Source organism: Gastrolobium bilobum, unplaced genomic scaffold (genome assembly GCF_033153095.1).
Source record: "Gastrolobium bilobum isolate Gb01-03AN ecotype WA unplaced genomic scaffold, APGP_CSIRO_Gbil_v1 utg2703, whole genome shotgun sequence".
Classification (NCBI taxonomy): Eukaryota; Viridiplantae; Streptophyta; class Magnoliopsida; order Fabales; family Fabaceae; genus Gastrolobium; species Gastrolobium bilobum.
In genome coordinates this window covers 282,521-301,669 of record NW_026898904.1, presented here as the reverse complement: position 1 = coordinate 301,669, position 19,149 = coordinate 282,521, and the positions used below count along the sequence as shown (strand labels likewise).

General features: G+C 33.1%; 2 protein-coding genes across 2 annotated transcripts; both read left to right on the top strand.

Annotated features, from left to right (window-relative positions):
• The first annotated feature begins 6,590 nt into the window (after nucleotides 1–6,590).
• On the top strand, nucleotides 6,591–8,833 carry LOC133285306 (uncharacterized). Its single transcript, XM_061482524.1, has 2 exons — nucleotides 6,591–7,053; nucleotides 8,220–8,833. Exons 1-2 carry the CDS (start codon nucleotides 6,591–6,593, stop codon nucleotides 8,831–8,833), a joined length of 1,077 nt encoding a protein of 358 aa, XP_061338508.1.
• Nucleotides 8,834–14,188: 5,355 nt separating this feature from the next.
• LOC133285289 (protein BCCIP homolog) lies at nucleotides 14,189–18,635 on the top strand. The gene is made up of 9 exons (XM_061482504.1): nucleotides 14,189–14,283; nucleotides 14,430–14,602; nucleotides 14,729–14,799; nucleotides 14,929–15,153; nucleotides 16,102–16,314; nucleotides 16,421–16,486; nucleotides 16,630–16,719; nucleotides 16,794–16,850; nucleotides 18,340–18,635. The coding sequence occupies exons 2-9, from the start codon at nucleotides 14,443–14,445 to the stop codon at nucleotides 18,436–18,438; spliced, it is 981 nt and encodes a 326-aa protein (XP_061338488.1). The 5' UTR covers nucleotides 14,189–14,283; nucleotides 14,430–14,442; the 3' UTR covers nucleotides 18,439–18,635.
• The last annotated feature ends 514 nt before the right edge of the window (nucleotides 18,636–19,149 follow it).

Here is a 19,149-nt window from a genome sequence, read left to right as displayed (position 1 = left end):
AAAAACTTAGCCCACTCTCTGTGATTTAGGGGTGTTCGCGGTCTGGATTGGATCGATTTTAGAAGCAAAAATCATCCTATCCAATCTCTTCGGTTTGATCATGTAATCATCCATTCGGTTTGATTTTTTTTCAAATCTGATCCAATCCAATCCAATTTTTTCCTGTTTGGATTAGATCGGTTTTCAATTTTTTGAAAATCCTAAAATTTGTTTCATGATTATGGTGCAAATAACATCTTTTTGTATATATTGGCTTTGCAAAAAAAAAAAAAATTGAAATACAAAAATATCAGTAAACGATAACTTGGGCAATAACTAACTTGGTAGCTAACTAGCTACAACAATACAGAAGACTAACATGTTACATAAAGAGAAAACATATTACCAATAGTTTTTAGTACTCTAGTATATAAAATCATTGCCTTTACCGTTTGGTCACTTGACGTAAGATATACTTCTTTTTCTTTTTCTTGCATGGTGTGTTCCTGCCTTTACTACCTTTCATGATTTTCCTTTCGAAAATGTGTTTAGTTGTTATGTTATATAACTTAGACCCCAATATCCAATTTTTACTAGTTTGCAATTTGTTATGGGAAGCTCCCCTCACCAAAATAGTATCATGCATGTATTTTGATAATTAAGAATGGAATTAGATTTGTATATTAAATTTTGTTTTGAAAATTGAACTTAATCAGTTCATTCTTAGTTCAATATTCATTTTTTCACTTTAGTTAGTGTCTTCAGTTCATTCTCTGTTTGGCAATGAGCAAATTTGGTTCATGACTGGCTTAGCATCTCAACATTTGTAAAACCTTGAGTAATACTTTGCCAGGAGCAAAGATGTATTATGACACTCAAGGACTTTTTCCTCCTTAAAGGATGCCAAGAGAAGGGTGTTGCTGATCAATTAAAATTAGTTTTGGGGGAACAAGCCCATAATGTAGGTCTCCTGGTATCACAGCGTGTGGTGAACCTCCCTCCCCAGCTTTTGCCACATATACACCCAAACAAACTGACTGAAATCATCAACAATTGTTAAAAAGTAATGTGCACCTGAATAGGAAGAAGAACGATAGGGTCCCCATGTATGTCAATGAATTAAATCAAAACATTGTTTACTTCGATTACTACTGGAATGAAACATAGTTCTAGTGTGCTTAGCACGACAATAGATGGCACATGTCGTATTATTTGCTGCAATTTTAGCTGAAACATGGGAAAATAAAGGAAGCAAAGACACAACTTCATAAGATGGATGACCCAATCGCTTGTGCCACAACTCTGCAGACTCCTGAACCCTTACGGTTGAAACGGAAGCATGCTTGGGTTGAAACACATAAACTCCTGCATGAATATCACCCAATCCAGTCTCCCTCATCAATGCTTGGTCCTGCAAAATACATTTTCCATTAGTAAAAATCACTTTGTTGTTACTCTGCTGCAATAATTGAGAAACTGAGATCAAATTGCAGCGCAAATGTGGGACAAATAAGACGTCTGACAATATAAAGTTGTTATTAAACACCATTGTCCCTTGTTGTTCTGTATGAGTAATTGCACCATTAGGTAACCCCACTGCTAGAGGTTTAATTTTTCTAACATCAGTCAATAAACCCAATGTGCCTGTCATATGCTGTGAGACACCACTATCAATAAGCCATTGAGATTGAGTAGCCTTACCAGACAATTTGTCAGTGGTCTGATTTGTTTGAGGGTTATCTACCAATGTCATGAGTTTATGCACCACTTTAGGAGTAAGAACCGAGAATGCAGCTGCTGTTGGTGAGGACGACACGTTTGCTGGTTGAGGAACGTCAGATGTTTGCATGGCATATGCTTGTTCATGATAACCACGTCTGCCAGTATGTCCCCTTCCCCGTCCGCGAGTTGCTCCACGAATAGGTGGAAAGCCAATAATTTTCCAGCAACGAGATGGATCATGGTTGGTCTTCCCACAGTGAGGACATGAAGGACGAGCCACTGGTTGGTCCGCAAACATACGTTATGCGTTAGGGTCTCGTCCGCCACTGGTGCGGGCTGCATAGCCAATGACAGCGCTGCGATCATCATGGCCGCGACCAATGGCGCGGTGTGTTTCCTCCTGTGTAACAATCGCATAAACTTTATTAAGAGTTAGAAGAGGAGTAGTATTCAGAATCTGAGAACGTAAGTTTCCAAAGGACGCCTCATCCAATCCCATAAGGAATTGATACACGCGTTCATGTTCTCTGCCTTCTTCTATCTCTTTTGTCACTGCACAATTATCTCCACAAGCGCATGATTTGGAAATCTTGCCACCCTCGAGCTCATCCCAGATCGCGCGGAGCTTGGTGTAATATTCACCAATAGTACTTGTTGTCGTGTGTTTGTGAGAGCAGCTCTGAGTTGATACTGTTTTGGAAAATTCTAAACAGCATACCTCTCCTTCAAGTCTTCCCACAAATCTTTCACATCATCAAAGCACTTAATAAAAGGTTGTAATTTAGCATCAATGGGTGAATCCACCCATTGATCATGGAGTTGCACATCTCCCATGCACGCCATTCATCTTGGTTCTCCTTGTCTGGTTTCTTGATAGAACCATCAATAAAATCAGTTTTACTTTTGGCCTTGAGAGCGTTTTTCATGAGCTTTGCCCAATTTTCGTAATTGTCCTCCCCTCTCAGCATGACAGTCGTCAAGATGACACCAGGGTTGTCCGAACCGCCTAAGTAGAATGGAGATGCGGGATCGGAAGGCTTGAGACTGTTGCTGTTACTGCCTGGAGCCATTTGGACAAGCTTTCACCCTCTGTAGGTGTTGCGGAAGTATGGTTATGGAAAGCTCGGATACCATGATAAAATATGGTACCAATTGGTTGATTTGATATTCCAATAGGTTGCCTTTAAATAGGCTGAATTGAATACAATAAGAAACAGCAAAATATTAACAAACCTAACAAACTAGAACTATCCTAAAACAACTCAGAATAATTGAATATGTTGCTAACAACTAAGATTACAAGCTAACAACTAAGATTACAATAAACTGAATATCTTATATGATAAGATGTCTATCTACAAGATAAGGTCATATCTCCAACACACTGAAGAGGTATTTTCTACACAAATAGCTCCTCCACCCCCAGAACCATCCCACTGACAGCAGTTAAAAATTTGAAGCTTCAACCTCAATTTAGCAACTTCTATCCAGATTAATTACAACAATAATAATACTATTATTATTTACAAGAAAACATACTATTGACATTAGCTTCTCCCAATTCATTTTCATGCATATCCATTTTGATGAAATTTGAAATCTACGTAACACAAATGCCTTCAAAGACCCAGAAACTGAAAGAAAGAAGGAAAGAAAGAACCATATGAGTTACTAAAGAAAACACACTCACTTACATATTCTCTTTGATAACGTGAACGAACAAGAAACAAAAAGAAGTCGACCCAAAAGACGTTTCGAAAAAGAAAAAAAGAAAGTACCAATATTAAGGGAATGGAATGAAGAGATCAAAGAGAAGGGAATGGAGCTGCTCGTTAACTAAGAGAACTTGTATTGTAAATGAACGCTAACGACCAACAAAATTAACCGATTGAATGACGTGGCATTGTGATGAATAGTCATGTACTGCTTAGTGAAATTTCGATTACTGAGGCGGCAACGGGTAGTGTAATGGCCTAAGCCAGTAAAAACAGAACAACAATCCAACTTTAGTTATAAATAAATTTCAATTCAGCAATTGAAAGACTTATGTTTTTTAAATATTTGGATAAGTATTAAAGTACTTGCGAGCAGTGTTCATTTCTTATTTTTTTACTTTCCATTTTTTATGTTCATTCATCATTGAAGTTGTGGCATGTCATGGCAAAAGGGCTTAGCAAGCATTCTTTAACAAAAGGAGCATGAAAGTAAACGGGTCTCGTTAGAAAAAAGATAAGGGGACCTTACTCACCTTGAAAATTACTTTTTGTGACCTTGAACATAGAAATACACCAAAACTCAAAGCTAAGGACAAGAATTTCTAGCAAGTAACGTTGGCATGTCATACAAATGCATAATGTTGCAATTTTTAATTTTCTTCAATATCTCAGATATTATGAAAAAAAAAACAATGATAAATTTAAAATAAAAAAGAGAGATGTGTTTAAAATCATGGAAATTGTTATATGTAAAATAAAATCATGCAAACATTGTTAGGAAATATGACCTTCATTTAATTTTATGTGTGCAATATTGTATGAAAAAACTACAAAGATCACAAAAAATACATTCTTTCTAACCAATTTATTCTATTATTTGTTAATTGTTATTTGTTATCAATACTTGAGGATACAATATCAATTAATAATCATTAGAGTTAAATCGAATTCAACATAACTTGGCACCCATGTTGATATGGATTAATAGACTGGAATCAGAGTCATAAAACTATAGATATAAGCATAGCTGACATTTTTCTAAGGGAGTATTTTAATTACAATTTTAATGGACCGATCACAAGAGTTAGATCAAGCTTATGAATACTTTTCAATGGCAAGTTTAACCGAAATATATAAACCACAATCTGATACGAACATGAGAGATCTCCCAAGAAAACTAGCTCGCAAGATACGAGAGTCAAAGTTTATATAAACCCTACACCAGAACCTTATGTTTCCGATATGGGTTTCCATGATATCAATTGAAACGAACCTTAGGAGAGTCCCATCCCAAAAGTTAGCTCATGAGATAAGAGAGTCCAAAGTCCGTACGAACCTCACACCAGAATTTTATGTTTTCGATGTGTGACTCTAAGTCTTACCTTGAACTAGGATCGTAACACAATTAATAATGTCAATTTAAAGTTTTGGTTCCTCCACAAGTGAGTTTAACACTAGTTGATATATCAAATGGGTTTGGTTTATTTTTTATATTTTTTATTAATAATTGTGTAAAGGAAAAAATATTCGTGGTTAGGGCTTATCATTTCTCAAACTGCTTGAGATAATCTTATCTCTGGCTACTAAATTATAACCGTATAAAGATGGATCAATGGTGATAAAGGAATAGAGAGAAAAAGAGAATTATAATCATTCAAAGGTGAATCAATTAATATAAGAAAATAAATAATCAAAATGACGTAATTTTGGGGTAGCCAGAGAGTAATTTATCTCAAGTTGCCGAAGAAATATTTTTCTCATATATATATATATATATATATATATATAAATATATTTCTTAAAAAGTAGTGAATTTCTTATCTTTTTTATTTTATCTTATTTTAGATTATTTAATTTAATATCATTAAATATATTCAAATTAAAAATATATGTATATCTGAAGACAACAAAGCACCGACACGTTAAATTTTTGAAAATTTACGTGTCGAACACCGACAAGTTTCGATATGCGTCCGACACGCGGTCAACATTATAAGACATGTGGTTAACGTTCTGATACGTTCCGATACGCTTTTTCGACACGCTGTCAACGCTCCGACACGCATCCGACATGTTATTTTTTTTAGAACTAAAATTTATTTTATTAACTAAACATGAAAAAAAAATATAAATTAATTTTTCTCTGTTATGATATTTGACATGAAAAATTAACAAGGTACGGAAAATTATTTTTGTTTATATTTATCTTATAAAATTTGAATATTTGATTGATTATATGACTTATTATGGGCTGTTATAAGCATTAAATATAAATTATATTATATATATTAAAAATATTATCTAATATCAAAACGTGTCCTAACGTGTCAGAATATGACATTTTTTAGAATTAACGTGTTGGCGTGTTGTGTCGTGTCCCGTGTCCTGTGTCAGTATCGGTGCATTATAGTCTGAAGATAATAATTAATAAAATTATTAGCTAATTTATAAAATTGTAAAATATAAATAATAAATTATTTCTTTTGCCATGACATTATTTCCTTTACAGAATATTAAAAGACGTACTTTTATAATATAAATAATATTTTATTACAATGAAATCTTATTATAATAATAGCTAATAAAAATTCCTACATTTCGAGCCACTAATTTAATATAACATTTAAACTTGTGCCCAAAAAATGTGAGATTTAAAACTTAAAATATCTACCCTATTAAAGGGGTAGTTTTCCCAACAAAAAGAAAAATTCATTTTTAGGGCTCGAATTCGGCACCTTTGATTAATGGCCCAGACTTCTTACCATTTGTGTGTCAAGGGTGTTTGGTGTATAATTATATCTTTAACTCTCTATAATAATAATTAATAATTTTTTTAGAGGACAATTAAAATAAATAATAGGAAATAAGTTCAAGTAAAAAGGAAATATTTTCGATTTGAGTAATAAATAAATAAGGAGTTTGAATTTTTTTGTATTTCTCAGTAGAGAGCTCGATGTGGCAATATCAGGTTCGTTAACAAAATTTACTCCCATGAATATCCTCCAAATTGTGAATGATCCGATAAAGAAAACAATTTCGCAAATAAAGAATCTAACCTAATTCAAAAATAATAATTGGGTTTCCTTTATTGTTTGGTTGCCTAGAGATACAGTGTATATTTAGCCTTGTGAAGGATGAATCTTTCATGTCACAAAGAAAACATATTTTAAGAGAATGTCAGAGATTTGGCATTCTTTGAAGAAATCACTTCATTGCAAACCACATTCATTGGATGTTCATGATCCTATGGCAAGCGGGCACCATAGAAGTATTAAGCAAGGCAAGATTGATAGTTCAAAATCCCAAGCACGCAATGCCATTCTTAACCCTGTTACCCATGAAATTGTCCTTGATAGTTCAAGCGGTGAGATTAAAATGTGTGTATGTTGTCCTTATCCTCTCAGCAGTGAAGATGGCGAAGGGGTAGAAGGTCATCATCAGAGATCAACGAAGCGAGCTATATCTTCAAGGGAAACACATTATGTTGATTGTGATGAATGTTATATCTTCTTAAAGCCAAGAGTTTTAGTGCAGAAAGATTGTAATGGTCCTCCAACATTAACTTGTCATCAAGAACGTGGTGAGAAATTAAAATCTCTTGACACTGTTGAAGAACGCGATATCTCTGGGCATTCAGGTAAGGACCAGTACTTTTTATAGTTGAAGTGGCATACACCATGATATGATAGCATGTAATTAAAAAAAAAATCAAAATTTGTCACGTTAATAAATATTTTAATATTAAATAATATTTTTAATTTATGTAGTATATATTATTTTTAATATTCAATAATTTAATAAAAAAATTAAATTAAATTTATAACACTCATCAATTTTACAAAGAAACATAAGATGTAAATATTTAATATTATATTTTCCAATTAAAAATCTCTTATACATCTCAATTATATGTCAAGAGTCCCCGACGACTCTTCATGTTTTCATGTCCTTACCAAATTGACTCTAAATATTCTAACTACATCGGCACAAAGAGAAAATAGAATTTCGCATATGCAACCCTGATATCATGCCTCCTTTTTTATTTAGGTCAGTCTTGTGTCTGATGAATGGGTCAATTAGTTGCAACCCATCTAATTTTAATAAACATAAACGAAATTCATGTTTGGAACTGTTCATAAAAATAATGTTTTTAAAAAATTGATATATGTTTGCCATAATTTTTATCGCATGAGACTTAAAAGCAAATTTATATTTATTGTCTTCAAATAATTGAAAACTCAAAACATTTTTTTTAGTGTTTTTTTGTTTTTTTTTTGTGAAGTAATTAAAAATAAGAGATACAATACAACTCGTTAATTTAGTTTCCAGTAATGACAAAACTTTAATAGAATATCTTTTAATTACATTAATTTAGTTTTCATTATTGTATTCAAAATATCTTTTAAATAAAAGTTTCGCCAAAACTTTTAGTTTTTTTTTTTTCAAAAAAATTAGTCAAAGTTTGACTTTGACTAGAAATTTTGTCGAAAAGAACTTTTGAAAAAAATAATTTTATGTCCTTAAAAATAATCAAGTCAAAGCATGCTTTAAATTCATTTCAAACCAGGGCTTTTGACTCTCTTTTTTTTAAATTAAAAAAGTCAAATGCTTTTTTGTTGTTGTTTAAATTAGTTTTAAAAACTGCCATAGTACACTGTACTTGAAAAAAAACAAAAGCTAAGTGACTATTTCCTATTATAGTATGTACTTTTTATACGGTGGAAGTTTGGGACTTTCTTTTGAAAAGAATTACTTTATGAGAATGTGGTTTAATATGAAACTTCAACATGTACAATTTTGCAGTCATAGGACTTCATAAGGAAGATTCATCATGGCAGATTATCGAAAAAATATGCCAAGGTAGCTATGTCAGTTCTGAAAGCAAGGCAGCACAAATTGAATGTGTCATGAAGGTTCAGAACACGCAAAAAACATTTGCTTGCTTTGAGGAATGCAGAGAAATGGTTAAGAATATTAATGTTGAAAGGAAACAAGATAAGCACCCTCGATGCTTGGTTGATGGAAATGAGTTGTTAAGGTTTCATGGTACAACTGTTGCATGCTCCCTTGGTATAAATGGCTCTTCTAGCCTATGTACTTTAGACCAATGTGGTGTATGTCAAATTCTGAGGCATGGTTTCTCCACCAACAAAGAACTCCACGGTGCAGTTGGGGCTTTTACCGCTTTTATAACTGGAAAAGCCATTGATTCCATTGGCTCTTCCCATAAACCTGTCCTGAGAGAGTCTGTTATAGTGTGCAGAGTAATAGCTGGGCGAGTCTATAATCCTCTACTTGAGATTCAAGGAATGACTGATTCAGAGTTTGATTCTTTTGTTAAAACGGATATTGAAGAACTTTATGTTTTGAATCCTAGAGCTGTCCTCCCTTGCTTTGTGGTAATCTTCAAATTCTGAAAGTTAAGTTTTCAGATAAAGCTTAGGTAAGGGCTTTGAATTGGAGTTCTCAACATAGAATTCTCATTTTGGAATTGTAACTCTTCCTGTTTAGTCAATGCTTCACAAACTTGACAAATGTATGTTTGAGAACACCCCCCATAAAAAATTGTCATTGTCTTTCATAGATGAAGCGTAATTGGTTACATGCCTTTAATTGTCAGATAATTAATGGAATTCAATAGTAAAAAGGTTTTGTGCTAACAGAATGCAGGAAACAAATAAAAAAAAATCAAATTACTAAGGCATATATGATGGCACATTGAATTCGACTTAAACTGCTGGAGGAAAACTGAGTTCAACAATGGAACAATTCTTCCACAACAAATTGGAAGTAAACATTTCTTTTGCCAGAACTGTATTATTCATGATCTGCTACTAACATTTTTCGGACTGCACAATCACACTTACAACAGTTGCAAATCAAAAAAGAAATGAGGGAATACGTCAAGCAATGTTGAACTATATTCTCTCTCGTCCCACTCAAGCACTCAATTTATAAGAGAAATATAATTACACTTAGAAACCCTAAATGATTGTAGTTATTCATGAACTCAAGTTCAAATTACTTAAAGATTTTGTTTTATTTTTATTTGTTTAAAAAAGGAACCCCGTTAGCCTAAAATATATATAGATATGCTTTTATATCTAGCTAGATACATGTAGTGAAGACTAGTAATATGTGAAATAGAGGTTGTATATTGGTTTTAAAGCTACCGGTTGCTTTAAACGAAGGGGAATAGGAGAAACTCATCTCCTCCTACAAAAATTTAAAAAACGTCTTTTCATTTTATTTTATTTTTTTTAAATTTGGTGTGTCCCATGATTTCATTAGCATGAAGGAGAGTTGTAAATTTTTCCTATAACAGGATAAATGTACAACCCTTAAACAAATGCATGTATAACTTATTAGCCAATAAGGACACTGAAAAAGTAATTATGTGAGAATGATCATTGATAAGAATAATGTTTTTTACACATCTTTAAAATGCACATCACCTTGCATTAGAATTTTGGTATAGCTATGTAGAAATTTTAGTGAATTTAATTATAATCTGATGGTAAAAATTATGTAAATGTAAAGTGAAATAGCATTATTTTTCATAAAAATCTTCAGTGTCTAAGAAGAGGAGGAGGGAAACCGATTTTTCATATAGAAGTTGTTTTGGATTGGACCTCGGATTGGGTCCAAAGTTCTGGAAATCCATTACTTAAAAGGCTTGAGCCTTGAAGGTTCAACTCAACAACAAGAAAGGTTATTAGGCGGTTACATCATGTATAAATCCGATATAATTTAATTTAGATAACGGGTCGAATATTTTAAACCCGATGACCCGAGTATTCAACCCATACGCAACCCTGAAATAACTTGTTGCTTGTGGAGTTCTGTTGCTATTCATTCTCTGTTCCGACGTCGCTCTTTCCGGTATGTGCTATGCCGTTACACTACAATTTTACATCTTACTCGAACTAAATGCACCCTTGAAACTTGAAATACATAGCATAACATCTTATTTTGTGTTTGTGTTATTTTGTTTTCTTAATATAATAGTTGTGCAGATTAAGAGAACACGGGTTTTGTAAACCGGTGCGGGTCAAATGCTTATATTAAAAAAAAAAATTAACTCTCTAAAAAGAACACGAGTCCGTCTTCTCACTAGCGAAATCCTTAAAAAGAACACAGCCATAAACGTAAAAAAACATAAAATTCATCACTGGTCATTTTCACAGGTCCGTCTACTACTTCATCGAGTCACAAGGAAACCCTCAAGAGGACCTTGGTTGTTCTTCTCTCTTCGGAAAGGTATCTTTTTCAACATATTACTAGTTGTCAAGCCCGGCCTACAGCCTTGTAGGCTGACCTATTTAATTTATTAAAATAAAATAATAAAATAATATTTATTTTATGTGGCAAAGACGCAGAGTACCAAATATCAATATATCTTACTTTTTGTGCTATTTTATTTTATGAAAGGAAAACTTGTCTAATGTCTCCAAATTTTACATGCTGTTGCAGCTTAATACCATGGAGTAATGGGTACCTTGCTGGATTATGATGTTACTGATGAAGATCTTTCAATAATACTCTTCTTTCCCTTGTCTTGATGGTGGTTTAAAGATTTTTAGATAAATGACATTCTCTTGTAGACTTTATTTCAGCATTCGGTAATTGTATTTTTCTTATTTTCTTCATTTGTCTGACTCTATTCCTCTATGATATACATTCTAGAGCTGGGGTATTATGTTGACTCTTTCTTGTTTGTCATTTTTTTCTTATGAAAAGTACTAGTACATGCATGAATTCAACTTTCTTTGCTCTATACAATTTTTTTTTTGCTTACTATCTACAGTGGGAGGCCTACAAGGCCTGTAGGCCATGTTAGGCTTTCTTATTTTAAAAAATGGGCCGGGCTTGACCTACAAATAAAGCCTTTAATAAGGCCAGTAGGCCAGATAGGCTGAATTTTTTTTGACGTAGGCTTGAGTCAAAAAGATCAAAGCGCAGCCCAGCCCATTTATACCCCTACCTCTCAGTCACATACACAACATAACACTAATTAGAGAGTTAATATCATCGTTGGGATAGTTACCCCCTTCCGAGGAAGCCATATTGTTTTCACGCTCCTTCACTTCCTCCAAGCACATTTCCTCCTTCACTTGTGCTGTAGTAACTATAGCTACCCACTGAAAAATTCCTAACTTTTCTTCTCTAACTAGCCAAATCCCAAATCTGATTTATACAATAATTAAGGTAAAAAAAGAAAAGTTAGTCACGATATTATACATTTCCCTTAACTTTCCTCTATGGTTAATTTATATGCTTTAATATGGTTCACTTCAGTTGCTATCAAAAAAATTAATATGGTTCTCTTGGAGTAATAACTATGAAAGTTTTACCTCTATATTATACTTGGTGTTCTGCTCATAGGATTGTGTAAACCACCTACTGGCTAGTGCCATAATATTTTAGCATCCTTTTTCTTGCCAAAACCTTTTGAAAATGACACACTTGACATTCACGGAGGCAATATTTGGTTTAGGAGAAATTTTTTTTTATTAGGAAAATGTAATTACAAGGAAAAACGTAGGAAAGTAAGTTTGGTAGGAAAGTTTAAAAAAGGTTGTTTGGTACTGCAAAATATTACTAGAAAAATTGGGTTAAATATGCTGATTGTATGTTTGGTTGAAAATAAAAATTTGATGGGAAAATGGATAGAAATTACGAAAGTAACCTTTTTATAAAATTTTGAATGTTACATGTGGTTAAGAGGGGTATTCTTGTCTTGATTTTCATCCACTTTTACAATTTCTCCGATTTTTCAAGAAATACCATGTTGTAAACAGCATTCGTTAACAGTGTATTCTCACCTTTTTTACATGCATTTGTAATTAGATAGACAACTATGTTTCATGGGTAAAAGTCATGATTTCATTCTACCAAACACGGAGAACAGAGAATGCAACATGCACTTCGCTAGGAAATTTTTGAGATATCCTGAACCAAACACCCCTTAAGAGCTGTAAACAAATAATTCGATCAGAAACTACCCATCTAACAATGTGAAATCAATTAGTGACTAACTTGTTATTATTTTATTATTAAATTTTATGTTATACTTTTCAATTAGTGATATCAATTATTAACTTACGGTGAAATCAATTACTACCCATCTGTACAAAAATTATCCTTTTATGTTATACTTATATTATTATTTTTTTGTCCTTGATATGTTTTTGCTTTTATATGTTATACAATAATAGTTAATATAATTAATAGAAGGCAACACATATACTGGTTCACTTTCTTAATTTAAGAAATAGTATTTGAATAATCATTACTATCAAGTATAACTTTAGACTGTGATGAGGCATTTTTCTGACATGTTTTCACTTCCTTATCAATTATTATGGAGGTATTTGACAGCATTTACATCATTGTTAGCAAGCTATTTTGTTGAGTAGGCAGCAAAAAATTTTTTTAGGGGGCGTTTGGTAGAGGAATTTTTTTTTTTTTACCAGAGAAATCCTTTTACTAGTAATATATTGGGAAAATGAATTTGGTAAGAAAGTTAAAAAAAGTTGTTTGATAAACTGAAATATTAACGGGAAAATTGATGTAAGTTTCCAAAGTCTATGTTTGGTTGAAAATAATATATTGATGGGATAATGGATATAAATTACCAAAATGGGCATATTAAATTTTGAATCTGAAAAAAATTTGGTACACTTCTTACTGAACCATAGCTTTTAGTTGAAGAGTATGAGTAGTCAAGTGTCTCAACAGTAGATGAGGGGCATTTCTGACAAAAAATTTCCGCTAGTTTCTTCCTTTTCCTAGTTAACACGAAGGGAAATCCGATTGTCGTGTAACATAACAATCAAAACATATCTTGCCCATACATCGAAAATCCCCTTTTTCTTTTATTTTTTTTTCTTTCTTTTTTTGAATTAGCCCCACCATAATTTTGTTTCTGCAGGAAAACTATTCATCGCTCCTGTGACAGCATGAAAGCAAATCCCTAACATGAAATACCACTTATTAATTGGTTTTCTGGAACAGTGAACTCAACAAAGATTTACACACAATTGACTATGCCTGGGGAAAGCATTTGCCTAGTTCAATTTTATAAACACTTCTACCAAACATGGTAAAATCCTAAACCCAATCTAAGTTGCCTAGTTATTTGAGAGAAAAACTTCTACCAAACACATCCTCAAGGTGATTTTGGAAGATTTAGTGTTACGGTATTGCCAAAAATTTCTGTTACTACCAGTACAAATGATCCATGACAACTAATACTCCTTATTTTTCTAAAAGTAATTCTTATAAGGTCTGATTTTGGGTTTTTCAAAAAACTGAAAATCGATCCAATCCAAACCAAAAAAAATTGGATTGGATCAGATTTGAAAAAAAAATCCAAATCGATTGGATGATTAAATGATCAAACCGAAGGGATTGGATCAGATGATTTTTTGCTTCAAAACCGATCCAATCCAGATCGCGAACACCCCCTAAAATTTTGGTATAACTATGTATTATAATGTGATAGTAAAAATTATGTAAATGTAAAGTGAAATAGCATTATTTTTCGTAAAAATCTTCAGTGTCTAAGAAGAAGAGGAGGGAAACCGATTTTTCATATAGAAGTTGTTTTGGATTGGACCTCGGATTGGGTCCAAAGTTTTGGAAGTCCATTACTTAAAGGCTTGAGCCTTGAAGGTTCAACTCAACAACAAGAAAGGTTATTAGGCGGTTACATGTATAAATCTGATATAATTTAATTTAGATAACGGGTCGAATATTTTAAACTCGACGACCCGAGTATTCAACCCATACGCAACCCTATAATAACTTCTTGTTTGTGGAGCTCTGTTGCTATTCATTCTCTTTTCCGACGTCGCTCTTTCTGGTATGTGCTATGCCGTTACACTACAATTTTACATCTTACTCGAACTAAATGCACCCTTGAAACTTGAAATACATAGCATAACATCTTATTTTGTGTTTGTGTTTTTTTCTTTTCTTAGTATAATAGTTTGAATGAAATTTGTATAGTTGCAGTACGAAAATGCCTCGAAGGCCAAGAAGGCATTGCCAACGACTCAAATCTTTGCCTATTACATTCTCCCCTTTTGCTCGTGCTCTTGCTCGTATGGCCTCTTTTTCTATGAACAAGCTTCCAATACCAGACTCCGAATTTATTCAAAAACCCACCCCTAGCTCTCCTAGTAAGACTTTTTTTTTTTTCAATATTTTAATCTTAATCAATCATGTAAATCAATGTTTTGAAGTGCCTTCTTTTAAGTTTCAAGTGAGTTTATGTTTTGCATGCCTATCTCTGACCCACTTACTAGGTAATGGATTTATGAAGCGCGCGTTGGAAGAGCAACCAGAAAGGCCCGAGTCATCTGATGAGGAGTTTAATGTGAGATTTCTTCTCTTCTCATGCTATAGTTTCTGATGATTCATTTTGTATTATTAATTTTTTTGAAATTCAAGACTTTATCTTTGAACAAGTGAAATTAAATTGAAATGGGCTCTTTGCTGGTTTAAGGGAGTTGTCCAGGCAGATTTTTCCTTTTTTGATCCTAAACCTGATGATTTTCATGGAGTGAAGACCTTGTTGCAAACTTACCTCGATGATCAAGAATGGGATTTGACTGGCTTTGTAGACTTGATTTTGGGACAGACCACCGTGGGGACTGTTGTCAAGATAGAGGATGACGAGGATGAAGGACTTTTTGCTGTTGTTACTGCTCTTAATTTATGGAGATATAGGGTAATAACTCGTATTGTGTTATCTATGACTTTTGCCGGATATGGTTGCCTCAAATTATTAAATTTTTTTTTTGGAAACCCTGAGTGTAGTTATGTATTCAACGAACTGAAGAGAAAATGCGAGAAAAAGAGAGAAAGAGTAAGAAAAGTTAACTGTGAACATTGTTTATACAGGAATCACAAAGCTTAGATTTTGATCATACCACATCACTTATTTTACTGGATCTTCAACCAATTCTGTGCTTCAATATAATTACCGGGAGTGAGAGCTATAGCTTGTTTCCAATATTCAGCAGCTTGATCAAACCAAGACTAATACTTTTGTCTGTAAATACTGCATATTTTATTCCATTCATAAATCTATTTTATTCCAAGTTTCAGATCTAACTAAACTAAATTGAATATGTTCAGTATAACAGAAAGCACATGGGCAATAACGAACTTGGTAGCTAACTACCTACAACAATACAGAAGACTAACATGTTACATAAAGAGAAAACATATTACCAATAGTTTTTAGTACTCTAGTATATAAAATCATTGCCTTTGCCGTTTGGTCACTTGACGTAAGATATACTTCTTTTTCTTTTTCTTGCATGGTGTGTTCCTGCCTTTACTACCTTTAATGATTTTCCTTTCGAAAATGTGTTTAGTTGTCATGTTATATAACTTAGACCCCAATATCCAATTTTTACTAGTTTGCAATTTGTTATGGGAAGCTCCCCTCACCAAAATAGTATCATGCATGTATTTTGATAATTAAGAATGGAATTAGAATTGTATATTAAATTTTGTTTTAAAATTGAAACTTAATCAATTCATTCTTAGTTCAATATTCATTTTTTCACTTTAGTGTCTTCAGTTCATTCTCTGTTGGCAATGTGCAAATTTGGTTCATGACTGGCTTAGCATCTCAACATTTGTAAAACCTTGAGTAATACTTTGCCAGGAGCAAAGATGTATTATGACACTCAAGGACTTTTTCCTCCTTAAAGCGTGCCAAGAGAAGGGTGTTGCTGATCAATTAAAATTACTTTTGGGGGAACAAGCCCATAATGTAGGTCTCCTGGTATCACAGCGCGTGGTGAACCTCCCTCCCCAGCTTTTGCCACATCTTTATGATGCCCTTTTTGATGAAGTGTCATGGGCCACAGAAGATGAGGTTAGATGTTAGTAGTATCAGATGGGCGAGGGTGTTAAAATGTGTTTCTATTTGATTGCTGGAGTTTCTTTTTAGAACTTATATTGTTGTGTTTCACATTTAACAGCCAACAGAGGACCTCCAGAATTCCTTCCAGTTTAAGCATTATATAATACTTAGCAAAATTTACAAGGTATTATGCTTCTATAGTATCTCCCTTCAATTTATTGTCCTCTTGTTCATCTTTCTAGCTTTTATGGTTAACTTCATATTTGTCTTCTCCACTTTCATTGTTTTGTGATGTTTTACTTCTTTCATGGGGATGTGAAAATATAGCACAAGAATGTACAACAGAAAAGAAAACTCGGCAATGAAAGTGATGTGGCGATAATGTATATAAAACCTGAGGATGAAATTTTTCACAAGGTATTGATGTGTTTGTGGTATCATTTTGAATTATTTTCTCTCTGGTACTGATTATTTTCCAAAATATTTTCCAGTTAAGCTCTTGGTCCTTCTGTTTTCCGTTGCAAACTCAGAAGCTTACATCTCATGAGGCAAGTTTTAATAGACCATTATTGTGATGCTTTTATTAACTTGCTTAAAGTCCCTTGTTTTGGGTCAATTTCTGAATGTTACTTAAAAAACATAGTGCTACCTCTATTTGTAGCAGAAATATAAACAATCTTGGCCATGTGGTCTTTTTGTGGGATTGTGGTGTTTATACAAATGGAATGCAGTGACCAAAATTTTAATCAGAAGTTTCTCCCCATCCATTTTTTTTGTTCATTGTGGGTTAGCAAATGGTTTTCTTCAGGGTGAGGTGCCGGGTCCTTTTACAGATTGACATAGATATTGGATAGCTCGTTGTAGCTAAAGTTTGTTTCTTGCCTATGTTTTTCTTTGGTTGTTCTGAGGACCTTTGACAAGCTTGGTTGTTAAGGGAATGGATTATTAGACATCATCTAAAATGTGATTGCCTTGATTTAACAGCCAAAACAATAAGAAATTTCATATCAAATAGAATTTTATTTTCAGTACCACGAGATGTGATTGGTTTTCTCTTTCCTTCTCCACTGCCACAAAATAATAACATCAGGATTAGGATGTATATATTTCTCATTCTCCACAATTTGGTGATCTCTCACAAGTTGTTATGGATTTCTCATTCTTTAAGTTTCTATCTTTTGATTGCAAACCTTTCCTTTTTTGTAGTAAGAATTTCAAGATTTTTTAACCATGTTTGCAATGGAGGTTATGCTGCTGCATATGGTATAGACCTAGGACGCTCTTATCCTGATATATAAGCAAACTCATTCTATTATCTTGGCATTTAGGACATTAGATTCAATAAATTGTCGTTTAACTTTCTGTGGTGGTATGTAAGCCATCTAAGACATCTCATTTGTGCTCTGTGTTTAACACTCTAGATTTTCTTTGCGTATGTTGTTCATTTTTGTCTGGTAAGCAAACATAATATGAAAATAAATTTGGAGAAATTTATTACTGTATATCATATAAAATTTGAGGTTATTTGTAAGGAAAAAAATCATGTTTCCTGAAGTATTGTGTCTGTCATGCTATGAATGTACATGTTATAGGAGTTGAGGCATATCTTTTATGTGGGTTCATCTACCACCGACCCCAATTAATTTGGGATAAAGGTGTTGTTGATGTTGATGTTGTTGAAGTGTTCCCTTTGGAGTTATTGCAATTTCCAATTTCCTTTTTAATTGTCAATTGCTTTTGTCATCATTGCATTTTCAGTTGTAACAAACTCATGGGATATATAAATCCCGAGTGTGGGAAGTGATGGGTATCAGAAAAGTTCCAAAAACTCTCTCCTTGTTCTTCCCTGTTCTTCCCCAGTCTGCTCTTGCTCTCTTCTCCTTCTTCTTCCTGTTTTCTTGTTGTACCCGCTACACAATAGATCTGAAATTTCTTTCAGTTATGGTTTCTTGCTTAAATTTGATTCTGTAGTGAGTGGATAGCAATCTCTTTCATCAATGATTCTGAGCTATATATTCATGTTTCTGCTTGTTACAGCTGAGGAATTACAGGTCAATGGGATTAGTCATGGCTGTTGAGGCAGACAAAATTCCAACATTTCGTGAAGAATTAGTTTCTTTAATAAATGAAACCTGAAGGCAACGAGAAGCTTCCTGAATTGTTTATTATATAATAGAATCTTAATACTTTTCTGAAGCTTCCCATGTATGATTCATGTTATTTGAGTTGTCAAATTTTGTTTTTGTTTCTTTTTTTAAAAAAAAAATTGTATGTATGATTCATGTTGTTTATGTATTGAAGACATCACTCTTTGTATGCTTAGTGAAATTGCAAAATGGTATATGCTCTGCAGGGAGCACGTTGCAATGATTATGAATACTATTTTTTTTCAGTCCAAACAAGCAAAATTAATTTGATTAACTCATATTTGAAGCTGAAAGTGATTCAATAAATGTTGGTAAAACTGAATTCAACAATTTAAAAAATTATTTCGTTGAGTGGTCAAAGCATGCGCTTCTCTATATGAGACATCTGTTTGAAGTTCTCGAACTAAATTGTGATACACTTGTGGAGTCTTCAATATTGCATTAATCCTTACTGGCTTCTTGCTTCATTCAATCTATTTAAGGTGATGATGAATGGATGGATTTTAGGTTTTGTTTTTAACATGATGATAGGGACACTAACATCAAAGGCATTGATTGAGTTAGCAAAATAGGTTAATTGGGTTTACTTATTGATAAGTGGGTTGGGAATACCAATTTATGCCTAAAAGTAAAAATATTAAGAAAAATAAGCATGCTTAATGCTAATTTTTTATTTCTAATCTCTATCATTCAAATATTT

Excerpts from the sequence above, each read along its gene's own strand:
- LOC133285306 (XM_061482524.1), top strand. The coding sequence starts at position 6,591 with ATGTCAGAGATTTGGCATTCTTTGAAGAAATCACTTCATTGCAAACCA. Across the intron at positions 7,054-8,219 it reads CGATATCTCTGGGCATTCAG|TCATAGGACTTCATAAGGAA; the intron begins GTAAGGACCAGT and ends ACAATTTTGCAG.
- LOC133285289 (XM_061482504.1), top strand. The coding sequence starts at position 14,443 with ATGCCTCGAAGGCCAAGAAGGCATTGCCAACGACTCAAATCTTTGCCT. Across the intron at positions 14,603-14,728 it reads ACCCACCCCTAGCTCTCCTA|GTAATGGATTTATGAAGCGC; the intron begins GTAAGACTTTTT and ends CCCACTTACTAG. Across the intron at positions 16,851-18,339 it reads AGAAGCTTACATCTCATGAG|CTGAGGAATTACAGGTCAAT; the intron begins GCAAGTTTTAAT and ends TGCTTGTTACAG.